The sequence below is a fragment of the Plectropomus leopardus genome, chromosome 5, assembly GCF_026936395.1.
Source record: "Plectropomus leopardus strain MGB_pleo_1.0 chromosome 5, ASM2693639v1, whole genome shotgun sequence".
Classification (NCBI taxonomy): domain Eukaryota; kingdom Metazoa; phylum Chordata; class Actinopteri; order Perciformes; family Serranidae; genus Plectropomus; species Plectropomus leopardus.
The window spans coordinates 19,559,988-19,572,315 of NC_142180.1; the positions used below are offsets into that span (position 1 = coordinate 19,559,988).

The 12,328-nt window shown below is 38.2% G+C and overlaps 2 protein-coding genes and 1 long non-coding RNA gene across 3 annotated transcripts in view; all 3 read right to left on the bottom strand.

The window, feature by feature from the left end:
- Positions 1 to 507, bottom strand: part of psmd1 (proteasome 26S subunit, non-ATPase 1) — a 46,130-nt gene extending 45,623 nt beyond the window's left edge. The window contains exon 1 of the mRNA XM_042515993.2: positions 319 to 507. Within this exon, the coding sequence (XP_042371927.1) occupies positions 319 to 334 (16 nt within the window). The 5' untranslated portion in view covers positions 335 to 507. The remainder of the gene's footprint in view (positions 1 to 318) is intronic.
- Positions 508 to 987: 480 nt separating this feature from the next.
- On the bottom strand, positions 988 to 6,322 carry LOC121940116 (uncharacterized). Its single transcript, XM_042482976.2, has 3 exons — positions 5,454 to 6,322; positions 4,188 to 4,292; positions 988 to 2,962 (listed from the first exon to the last, which is right to left on the bottom strand). Exons 1-3 carry the CDS (start codon positions 6,214 to 6,216, stop codon positions 2,865 to 2,867), a joined length of 966 nt encoding a protein of 321 aa, XP_042338910.2. The 5' UTR covers positions 6,217 to 6,322; the 3' UTR covers positions 988 to 2,864.
- A 463-nt stretch (positions 6,323 to 6,785) lies between these two features.
- On the bottom strand, positions 6,786 to 11,992 carry LOC148189551 (uncharacterized). The gene is made up of 5 exons (XR_015776529.1): positions 11,721 to 11,992; positions 10,931 to 11,017; positions 10,603 to 10,770; positions 8,153 to 8,232; positions 6,786 to 7,421 (listed from the first exon to the last, which is right to left on the bottom strand). It is a non-coding gene; the product is annotated as an uncharacterized LOC148189551 (long non-coding RNA).
- Between the last annotated feature and the right edge of the window lie 336 nt (positions 11,993 to 12,328).

Genomic DNA, 12,328 nt, shown 5'->3' on the forward strand with positions numbered 1-12,328 from the left:
TGAACAGCTTATTATCAAAGCTGAAGAAGTCGATGCTGTACCAGTGTAACACCACCGAGGACTTGACGGTTATCACTGACGTTACTGTAGCTTATTATGAATTACTATATTTGAAACATTATTGCAACGATCGCCTCGCTATGCCAAAGACACATCAAACCGGGTTCTTCCGTCCTGAAAAATAACTTGGTGAATGTATTAGCCGTCGCCGGCTAACGGCTGCCTGTCAACTGCTATACTGGCTGTGTGACTCAGCTAAATCAATGGCAGCTAGCTAAACTTGCGGCTAGCACAATAAAAGCACTTTCTATGACTTACCGGCAGATGTTATCATGGTTGATTCTATATTCCCTCCTCAGCCCCAAGATCCCGGTTTAACGGTGGATTTCCGTGGGATTTTTCCGGGATATTTCGTATAGAAAATTTGTAGTATCTGAAAATCCAAAACAGTTGAACCAAAAGCAGCCGCTGCTACCTTCTTTTTGTCCAATACCGCAAGTCCACTTCTAAAAGGACCTCCGGGTTCCGGCTGGCCTCTTTATCGCCTGATTAAAAATGCATAAAAAATATAATGTTATCTATTGTATCATCATAAGTAGGGTTAATTCGTAGTATGTCAATGATTTATACTAATATCTTACAAGCTTCTGTTGGATTTAAAATGAATTATAAAAAATATAGTGATTGAAAGTATTCGATTTATGCACTGGTTTTTCTAAACGGGCTCAACCGTGAATCAGTTCTTCTGCCCATTTGGCTTCCCTTCCTTATAATACATCTATGTATAATACATCCGTGATCTGACTTTGCACCTTGATTAACTGAAGATAACAGCACAATGTGGCTGTTATGCATGTAATATATATAAATATGGTGTTGTCTAAGGAATTTATCTCAGTTGCTAACTGAATCTCTAAATACCCTACTTTTATTCTCTAAATATCCTACTTTTATTCTGAAAGAATAGGCAATTAATGTCACACTGACTCAAGATTAAATGTGTTTATTTACATATTTAGGCCTATATGAGTGTACAAACCAGTAGCCTACATAAATACATTATAAGGACAGGTGTTTTTTTTGATAGTGGGGTTGTATGCAGTACTTAAAATGCCCCCAGTTTGGAGAAGCAGACAGGAGTACCATCACACACGCTAAACATTACAGCCTACTGCTGTAGAGGGGGTCAGCAGCAAAACGAATTTAAGCCACCTAAAAAAAGCCACATTTAAAAATTCCATGTCTGTTTAGGTATACACTTTATATTTACTGCTTTACCCTCAGACAGCAATTCAACAGGAGAATGAAGCTGTTTTATCGCTCTCTTCAAAGCCAGACTGCACTGAGAAAATGATTGATTTTACACCACTGAACACAGGAGCTGCTGGTCTACTGCTGTCTCAAGCAGTTATTTTGTTTATGTTATTGTGTGCTTTTAAGGGGGTTAGTTTTGATTCACCAAGGCCACACAATGACACAAACTAACTGATCGAACACAAGTAGACAAGCAGGTCTTGTGTTTAGTGAGCTAAATTTACTGTTTTTATCACTGGAGTCTGGTGGCTTTGATGAGAGCATAGATGGGGAACTGAAGCCATTGACAGCTTCCCTGTTGGAACCAGCTCTCTGACACTAAGGTAAAGAGGTGAAAATACTTTCAATATAGCGTACACTAAACTGATACTGATTTTTTCGAGTGGGATTTTTTATGAGAAGGCTTAAGTACGCTTTGTTGCTGACCCCCATCCACAGCAATACTGTTCTTAGCTTTTGTGTCCGACACCAGCCTGCTTCTCCAAACTGGGGGCATACTGACTGATGTCTACTGTATGCAATATACTGTCTCTAGATAAGTACCCCATACAACTCCACTTAAAAAAAATCTGAACCACCCTTTTAAAGGTGAAAAGCAGTTTTATACTTCTATTGAAGATAATGCTACTGTTAATAGCAGTCATCTAAGGCACACAGTTCTAACAGATGAATGTGGGGAAAAAAAGAAGACAAAATTTCACATTTAACACTTGAAGATGGCTGCTGGATTAACCTGCTGTGGAATCTGAGTGGGGGGTTGTGTGTGTGTGTGTGTGTGTGTGTGTGTGTGTGTGTGTGTGTGTGTGTGTGTGTGTGTGTGTGTGTGTGTGTGTGTGTGTGTGTGTGTGTGTGTGTGTTGGGGGGGGGGCTCATGCAGCAGGCAGGCCCCGCTTAAGGCTCTTATTGTGTCAGCTGATGTTATGATGTAGTATATTCTCAATTAAACTGTCAATCCAATTAGCACAAACCACATGACACACAATAAGACTGGGCTTTTTGAGTCACCTGGAGCTCTGGGGCCGTGCAGGCAGCCCTGGACTGGAATATGTGTCAGGTCAAAAGAGTACTTTTGCTGTAAGTTTTTGACTGTAGCCTAGCCATTCTGCAGTTCAAACATGTACTAAATAACAGACAAATATCTGTCTAGGCCTAAAGTGTGTTAAATGATTTGATATCCAACCAAACAGGTACCATTGGAGGTGCAGCAAGCTTACAGTCAAGCATGCTCAACACCTACCTGTATAAAACAAATGACTTACAGTTACTTGAGTCAGCCCCAAACATACACAGTAAATTCCTCAATGACTAACCAATTGTGCATCAAAGACAATGTGTAAATCAGCAGGATGGTTATTATTTGACTTATTAAGCAACAAACTGCTTCAGGACAAGAATCCTGTTGGCTCAGCGGTGGGAACATTTAACACTATGAAGAAACACTGTAACATGTATTAAGGCTCTGTAGCACCACAAGACCAACTAAATCTTCACAGTTACAACAGGATTGTCTACAGAGATATGCCTGTAGCCACAGGTCATGTGTCACGACATCAGCTGTCTCCTGCAGCTGACTCTCCATCGACATGAGGCCCCACAGACAAGGAAATGGTTTTCAGAGGGATGCCTTCTTCTCTACTTCCATTGTCTCCTGAAAAATCAACCAAAACCATGGAAACATTTTTACTTACTGTGCAACTGATTTTTTTTAAAGATCATTTTTGGGTTTTTATTGCCTTTAATTGACACAACAGTGTGAGCATGAAAGGGGGAGAGAGAGGGAGAGACATGCAGCAAAGGGCTGGGGCTGGATTTGAACCCACGGCCTCTGTGGTGAGGAAACAGCCTCTGGACATGGGGCGCCACTCTATCCACTGAGCCACCAGGGACCCTATGCAATTGATTCTTAATGAAATTATGATTATATTATATATTATAAATTATTATTGTTGCTGTTGTTTTCGTTATTATAATAGTGGTATTACTCTAAATTATGATCATATTATATGATTACACTTGGCTACAGACAGATGTCAGTATTTCTTTGCTCCCTATACATTTGTCAAGTGTTGACAGTATGTGTCTACCTGTCTGGCTAAATCTTTCAGTTGTGTGTAGGATAAATCTGATGGTCAGTGCATCCAAGAAGCTATTTTGTTGTAACAGTTAGAATTCTCTTTTTTTTTTTTCACCATCCATTTTCCTTCCAACCTGCCATATCTGCTTCACTCGGTCAGTCATTTCCTGAATTTCTCCAGGTAATTTCTGGATTTTTTTTTTCATTTATAAATTATCAGCTGCAAATGTAGAGACAGTGACAGTAAGAGCAAAAATATTTCTTACATTTCTGAAAAAGCAAACTCAGTTTTGCCAAAAATACTAAATATTTTGTGACCTGGTATAGGGAAACAGAGGGTTGGTAAACAGACAGATAAATCCATGAAGGTTTTTGGAAATTCCCAGAACTTCCCCTAAATTCCTATGGAAATTTTCCATCTTAAATATTTGCGGAATTGCAACTCTAGCTTTGTATGCTGAGGTTGAACTGGTCCTCTCTGCTTTTCTATCACAGTTTTTTTTGTTCATCATTGCATCAAATCTTATCGAAACACAAACCTATGAAGAGTGAATGTGTTATGTCTTTGTTTGTCTGTTGGTCTTGTGATAGATTGGCAACCTGTATCCATGCCTTTTGCCCATGTAGTGCAATCTGTGTTTAGCTCCAGTCCCTTGGAAACCCTGAACAGGACTAAGCTGGTGTATAGAGTAGATGAAGAAAAGAACAGAAAGGGAAAAGAGGAGTTGAAAGAATCCTGTGGGAACAGAAATGCCTGTATAGCTCAGTCAAACTGAACACTGGGACAATGCGTCTTTACCTCTTTGCCTGCCAGTTGAAGAGTTGTTGGCCTGGCCTCTTCTCTGAGCCCAGAACAAACATTGGAATGGCCAGAAAAGCGGGTTCCCTCTATCCCTGGTATTATCTGAAAGGCAATAATAAGCATTTAACAATTTGGCACTTTATCTAAGGGCCTGATTGTTTTATGAATGCTCCTTTTGTTCCTGGCCTTTGTAGTCATGCCTGGGAAGAAAAATGTGTGCAGAAATGAGTGGTCTTGTGAATGTTGTGGATTGACTTACATAGTGAAGTGCACTAATACAAGTCACTCTTTGAAAAATATTCCAGGAATTTACACGGTGACCTTGCTAATTAGTGAGTTGATCTAATTATAAGTACATGTATCTACCATGATTTCACCATAACACCAATTATATTCATATATTTACTTACTTACTTAGTTACTTTTTTTTATGGGTAGCTATAGTACTGTGCAAAAGTCTTAGGCCACCTTAAACTTTGCTATTTTAGCAAAGTTATAATAAACCTATATATTTATTTCTCAGTAGTCTCTTCACTAAAATACAACCAGAACATCATGGAAATATGTATATCGCATTAAAAATGCAAATATTTCAGAAAAGGCTTAAGTTACCAGAGTTTAGTGTGGTCTCCGTTTCCACTTAGACTTAGCATGTCTTGAACTCTGTTGGCAGACAATATGAGATTCTTCTGGTGCATTTAATTTACACCAGGTTGCAGCCAAGGCATATCCAAAGTTCAATACTGACTGTTATATATATATATATATATATATATATATATACACACTCATTAGAACTCTAAAACAGCAAATCACCTATGGTGGCCTAAGATTGCAACACTGTTAATTAACTTGTTTAATTTCCAAAAGGATCACTGCTTTCCTTTCACCAATGCAGAGGGCTGTAGATTAGTGTGAAATGGGGTTAGGGTTAGGGTAAACCTATATGTGACAGTATATAGTATATAGTAGTAAGCTTGCTTTTTAATGTGTTGTAAGTGTTTTACACATGTCAAAATCTGTAGTTTTCCATTGTTTTGGCACTCTAAAATTGAATGCCTAACCAAAGCTGTGTGGTGCCTGGTTAAACACACCACAGTTCAAACTTCATGTTGACAAATCTGTCCTGCTGACGTGTGCCTGAGCAAAAAAGCCGCATGTGTTTGAACAAACAAGAAAGACTACATTATACTTGCAAGAAGTAATTGCCTAATGTGAAATGATGCGTGTAAAACTAGATAAGGACAATGTGTGTTATTACACCTGCTGTTTGAGATGAATGTATAACTTTGCAGGCATTTTTCTTGATGCTGAGCATTTTGGCCTCTGTCTTCGGGATGAAACAGCCCACCCATATTGTCTCTGGTGACTGTTTGTGGAACACTGAGCGGATCAGACGCTCCAGGAGTTGCGCACACTGCTGCGTCTCGGCGCTCTCCTGTCTGGTGCGTATTAATCCAATCAGAGCTGGTCGGGCGATTCTGGCACGTTTTGTGCGTGCTCTTACGTCCTTCAACGTCTCTTTTAAGCACAGCTCGTTAGACGTTTTGCTGATAAATGTCTGTCTGAAGATGAATATGATGATAGGAGAGTCTATAGTTCGCTTCAGGCTGTAAATGTTTGCCCTCCTCGTTGCTATTCTCTGAGCGTTGCAGTTGCGCGTTGGTCGCTTTTCCTTCACACCGTCCTCTCCCAATTCGAAATCCTGGGGCCTCGCTATTAGAGGTATATCGTTGCTGTTTACAGCCTCCTTGCCGCAAATGGGTTTCGCACTTGCAGCATCGACGTGGCTGCTTGGCGGATTGGTTTGGGGCTCCCCGTTGCTGATTTCCGGGGTGTTGTTGTTAAACATGTCACGAATAAACTCCCGCATTATTCCAGCGTCATCATCCCCGTCCACCTCTTTACTTTTACATGCATCGCTCACCAGATAAATCCTCTCTTTACCTCCGATCAAAGCTATAATCTTCTGAAACTCCCTCTCCTCCTCGGACAGCGTGTCCTCCGGTAAGTCTGCGTCTGCCATCCTCGCGCAATTACGTCCGCGCGGAACTGTTATGTTTACGGACTGTCAGGCCATTCACTACCACCTCTGCGACCGGTGTGGTGCAGAAAACTTCCTCATGATCATCACGAACACCAGTAGGAAGGGTGTGAATGAAGACTCAGCTTCGATTACTATTGGCTGATCATTGTATGGGGCGGGACTAAGCAGGGCCGTAGCATCAAATCCGTGAGCAGTCTGGGGGCCCCCCACCCTTCCTTTAATATCCATGTCTCTCACACACATTTGCCTTCTTTCATTCATTCTTTCTTTTTTCTTTTTCTCTTTTCCTTTTTTTTGGAACTCTATTTTCACCTCTTTCGGGTTAGATTTAACAGTCTGTGGTGCTCCAGTTGCATAAATAGTCTGTCTCTCGGCTCAGTGGGCAGACCAAATCATTTTGCCTTTAGGGGTGAGAGGGTCTCAGAGAGTTTCCACTTTTTGTAAAATAAAAAGCTCAGTCTTTATATAGATTTAATCAGCATTTTTATTTAGTTTTAGCACCTTTTTTTTTTTAAAAAAAAAAAAAGCAAACAACCAAACTTGTCATGCCAGACTTTGCAAATAAACAGTCCTTCTTTTCCCCCCACTATGACACACCTGGGACTGACTGATAGTGATCATATGCAACACAGGCTTAATTCAAGATAATAAACTTTAAAGGATTAAAGTAACAAAAATAGTGACTTCAAATTAAACTGAGATGAAACAAGATCACAAAAGGGACTGTACTTTAGTTATCAGAGTAGGGGGATGGTTGGGGTCTGACTTGGTTGTTTTATTTTATTTCATGACCCTTCCTCCATGATAAATAATTTCATGTCACAGTTTCTGGTTATGATAAATTGTGTGACTTTGGAGAACAAAAACATGCCTATCAAACCCACTTGCGGGTTGTAGAGTTCTGGGGATATTTTAAATAAATACAAAACACAACAATTTAGGGTTAAATGTCCCTCTCCTCAGCCAAATCAAAAAATATAATTTCCTACCCAGTGCTTAAAAATATTTGAAGTGCCTCTCCCACTTTGCACCACCCTCTCCCCTCTTATCAATACCTAACAGTCCCTAACAACAAGAGAACAGATTGTGGGATGATGAAATCAGGGTGCAGAGGTCAATCTTTTTATTCCCACTATTCTCATTGAAAAGAGTCCTGCCTTCGCTCCAGTGTTGTAGATTCCTGGCTTCTCGAACAAAAAAGGAAACAAAGAGAGGACAGTCATAAGCACCAACGTCAACACACAAGCCTCACTTGTCGTAACTTCTTATACATAATTGTTCAAATGGCTTCAGAGCTGCTTGACTTCTTTATAAGATCAAAAATTCCTTTGACCCTTAAACCCCCGGCCCTCTACATCAACAGTCTGTTGAGTTCTTGAGACTCTAATCCTTTAATCCAACCATGCCTGCTCTTTAATTAAAAGGTGCTGTTAGTCTGAAATGGCACTGAGTTCATGAGTTGAAATTTAATAACTTTGAAATTAAATAACTTCAGCTTCGGAGTCTGCGTGGGATCGGCCCATTGTTTACTGATGAATGAATGATAAACTGTAAAGTCTGATCAAAGCCAGCACAGAAGTTTCCTGGGTCTTTGACCTTTAGACTGACTGAACTTTGATTAGCCGGGCTTTGTGTTTGTTATTTGGCTTTTCTTCAAACAGAGCCTCCATGCACTCACTGTCAGAGGCGACTGCTTCCTGTGTATATAATGTCTAACATATGCAAAATAAACACTGTTGATATTCTTGTCTTTCTTTTTCATCTCTTTTGATGACTTAAATTTTGAATATGATCATATGTACAATCCCTCCAAACTATGTTTTTTATAACCACAAAGAAAAATTATAATACTTTTTAAATTTTACACATCTTCATGACTTTAAAGTTATTCAGGTGTGCTGGGTAAACCACTGACCTCTTTGTTCAGGGAAAGGAGGAGTTCAGGGTTAAGAAGCTCCCTTGGACCAGTGAGAGAGACACGGAGCCCTAAACGAACTGTAAAATAAATAAGTAAAAGTTAAGTACTTAAGTACAGACAAAAGACAAGACAAAAACAATTGTTATCATTTTAGAGGAAAGGTTAATTTTAGGAAACTTTGCGGCCATACAACCATGAAGAGTATGTGTTTATCAGTCTGTAGAGTGAGACTTGGAATGAGGAACTAAAGCAAAGCACAATCATTATTCAGTTCAAGACAATGTTCAAAAAAAATGTTTTCCAGAGGTATAACAATGAGGAAAGACTACGATGACAGTCAAGTCTTTGTCTGCTGTCACGGTCTGACACCTGCATTGTACAGAAAACTTGAATTACTGTTAATAAATGGTATAATGTGTGTTTGTGTGTGTGCATACATACTGTGTTTGATATATATGCATATATGTGTGTGTAAATTATATGTATATATGTGTGTATGTGCATATATAAGTTAATGTGTGTGTGTATATGTTGTTTATAAGAATCTATTCACTGACTTTGTTTCAATTTCTATTATTTTGTTTTGTTTTTTATAGTTGTTTGTTTTGTTTATTTTACATGTTTGAATTAAAATATTAATCTAATCAAATCAGATAGTTTTGTATGTTTGTATTCAGTGCTGGGCCAAATAATTGTTGCAGTCTATGTTATATTGGCCTGACTGATGTATTGGTCAATCTGGTCTTTCATATCAGCTATCATCAGTCATTTTGCATCTGGTAGGAGGATGTTCACTATTAGTTCACATTTTCATTTTTCATCTCATAAATGAATCTTTTAACTTGTTAGTACTGTACATATAGAGTTTTCCACTCTGACTTATGGAGTCGGGTCAGACCACATTTCATAAACGCAGCAACATTGTGTTCATTCCTGCAAGAGTAAATCATAAGAATAGGCCTACAGCCAGACAAAAACACAAGATACATTTTAATAGCTTTGGTGAAGATTTTTAGTCTCATAATGAAGGGATGAAGGACGGCTGACTACACACTGTGATTCATTCTGTCGTCTTTTCCTTTATGGCCATAGTTGCTTTGTTTTAAACTCCTGTACCTATTCTATAATTATATTACATATATGGGAGGAGACACATACCCACAGTATTCAAATATACTCCCTCATAGTATACTGATTAAAAATTTAAATGAAAAAATGTGCCGGGCTTCATTGGGCAACCAATGCCGTCTGAAGTCATCGTTGGCAAACGTAATCCTTATCATAAATAAACTAACAAATTGCCATTATTACTATTACAACTGGGTCTAATATAAATGTGTACTGCAATTCTGCATGTGGTTTGTGCAGTAATTGTGCTGTGCTCCAGCAGAAACTGTTGCCCAACTGTTGTTGGCAGATATAATCAATCACTGTACGGTCTCTCTGTTTCATTACTTTCAACTGTATTAAAAAGTGTAAAACTAGAATGTAATGAGCATTGTGTAGGCTATATCATTGTCGATTTTGATAGTGCTAATAAAGTGTTAGTATCCCATAAAAATGTAATAAAATGTAATAGTATTGTATGTCATAAAAATGTCATAGTGCTGTAAAACTTTAATTAAAAGCGCAGAGGGTTGGATAGCAGAAAGTGTAGGCTGACATTGGTTCCCACCATGTTAAACAGGTGATCACAGTCCTGGTATGTACCACTTCAACAGCACCTCTCTACCTCCAAATCACTCAACCTAGAACTTCTCCGACAATAATAATAATAATAATAATAATAATAATAATAATAATAATAATAATAATAATAATAATAATATCTGAATAATCATCATCATTATCATTAGTAGTAGTAGTAATAGTAGTAGTCACACTTATAACTTAAGGTACAAACTTAGTATGAAGATGGGTCTGTTAACATGGGACAGCCTAATGCTGTTCAGGCTTTCACACCCTAACAGGTAAAATACATTTAAGGGAAACTCTGAATACTTGCAGTAGTTAAGGCATAAAAAAACATCAGGTTAAAGAAGTAGCTCACAAGCTAAAATTCATTCCTTTGCTGCCATCTTGTGGCTCTAGGGTGCAGTGTTTTGGGTCTGAAGACTGGAGAGTTGCAATGCTTTTGTTTCAGTGAGTTTCAGTGTAGCTGAAAAGTCATTTTATCACGGCTATTCTACCTTTCTCAACTGACTAATAGTTTAAGGATGCAGACAAATGAAAGTCTAGAATTTCCTTTTCAAATGATAAATAGTGCTGATCATTTTGCTCTGTACACATCTGACATTTGAGCAGAGTGAAATAACAACAAAACTAAATATCTGCAAATAGCACTCAGTCCAGGTCAACTCATCCCCAGTTCTTAGAAAAGATTTCTTTTTTAAAATTGAATAATGCTGTTTTGAGTTGAGAGAGGAAACACGGTAAAAGCTCACCACCTGTGATTTTCTTGTGCGACACCAGATCTCTGAGAGCAGAAAGATGAGAGGCAGTCAGAAACTGTGGAGGCAAAACAGAGTCCTCAGTGTCAGCGGAGGAAGAACTGCTTCTTCCTCTACTGATGTTTTCCATCATGTTGGTGTCATGTGGAGTTTGTAGTGGCAAGACTGTGGATACATCATCAAAAAGACAGGACATTTAATTATCATTTTTGGGGGGGTTATAATACATGTAAAAAGTAAAACTTATAAAGTGTGTGATGACAGAATACACTAATATTAATTTGGCCTAATTTCCTCTTCATTCAAGTACAGAGAAACTGATAACCTGAAGTGAAGGAATGCTGCAGGAGTGGTTGATCCTCTGACGACCTGAAGGTGGCTCCTTTCTCCACCCCAGACTCCCCTTGAGAACCTGAAGCATTTGTTTGGTGTGAATTTAAACCAGCACAGTATCACTTTGAAACAATACAAATTATCAAAGAGATTTGAAATTTGAACTTCAGATGAGAAAAACAAACACTGTTAGGAGGAATATAGCTGTTAGCAGTAACCAGCTACAAAACAAAGCCTGCAGTATAGGTGAAGTTACACTGTTGAATATCATAATGTGATGCTGTTTCGCACTCTAGGAATTTAAGTGTCATAAAATGTACTTTCCCCATTTTCTAAGTCCTAATTTGTGTGATTTGTAATTTCTATTTTCACAGAACAATGTTCATACAGAAGAAAGATGTTGCCTTGTTTTACATCAGTCAGAGCTGGCATGGCCAGCAGTAAATAGGATATCTTAATATCTGCAGTTTTGTGCACTTTCACACACCATAACTTATCTTGTTTGACCCAGAAATATATATAAATTACAAAGGCTGGTCAGTATTTTTGAGTGGATTTTCTCTCTACTTTGAGTTTATGGTCATCATGACACTTTAAGAGACTCTCATTCTCAAACAAAGTGAACAATAATGCAAATTACAACAATAATTGTACTGGTGGTGTATTATCACAAAAAGTCATTGTAGCACACAGCAGTATCACAACAAACAGAGTAAAGTTTAGAATAGTTATGCAAGTGACATTTTTACTTTTTTAAAATAATTTCAGTGTAAATTGCTTACCTACAAACACAGTCCCAAGGAGTAGCACAAAAAACAAGCGACCAAAACCAACTACGGTCCACCTTTTTAACTGCGGAGCCCCAAAACAAGCTGTCCTTTTTGTCATGGTGAGTGGAAAGGCAAATACAGCAGTGGAGAAGGTGTTTCTGGGAAGAAACATTATAACGCCCCAGTTTTAAACAATACACAACGGATCAGACCTGGGACACTAGGTATTACATTTCAACCAGGTTTTGTCTCTTCACAAAAGCTGTGACAAGTGGGAGTGGTGGTCCCACACAGAGAAAAATACTAATATGTTACACAACGTTATAAAAAAAAAAGAAGCACTTGCAGTTGTACACAATACCAAACAAGGACAACAGCTAACAAAATAAAGTGAAAGTAACAAACACTGGAAATATTAAAACACTGTTTTTCATTGTCCCCCTGAAATCACAATGGAAAGAAAAGGCTTTTCTCGTGAACAATGTTTTACATGTGGAGAAATAATGAATGAATGAAACATTTTTCTCCTTAGGGGAATTTGCTTTGCAGAACACAGCATAAATATACGTACATAAAAAAGACATATCAACAACAGTATATATCATAAAAAAAATAGCATT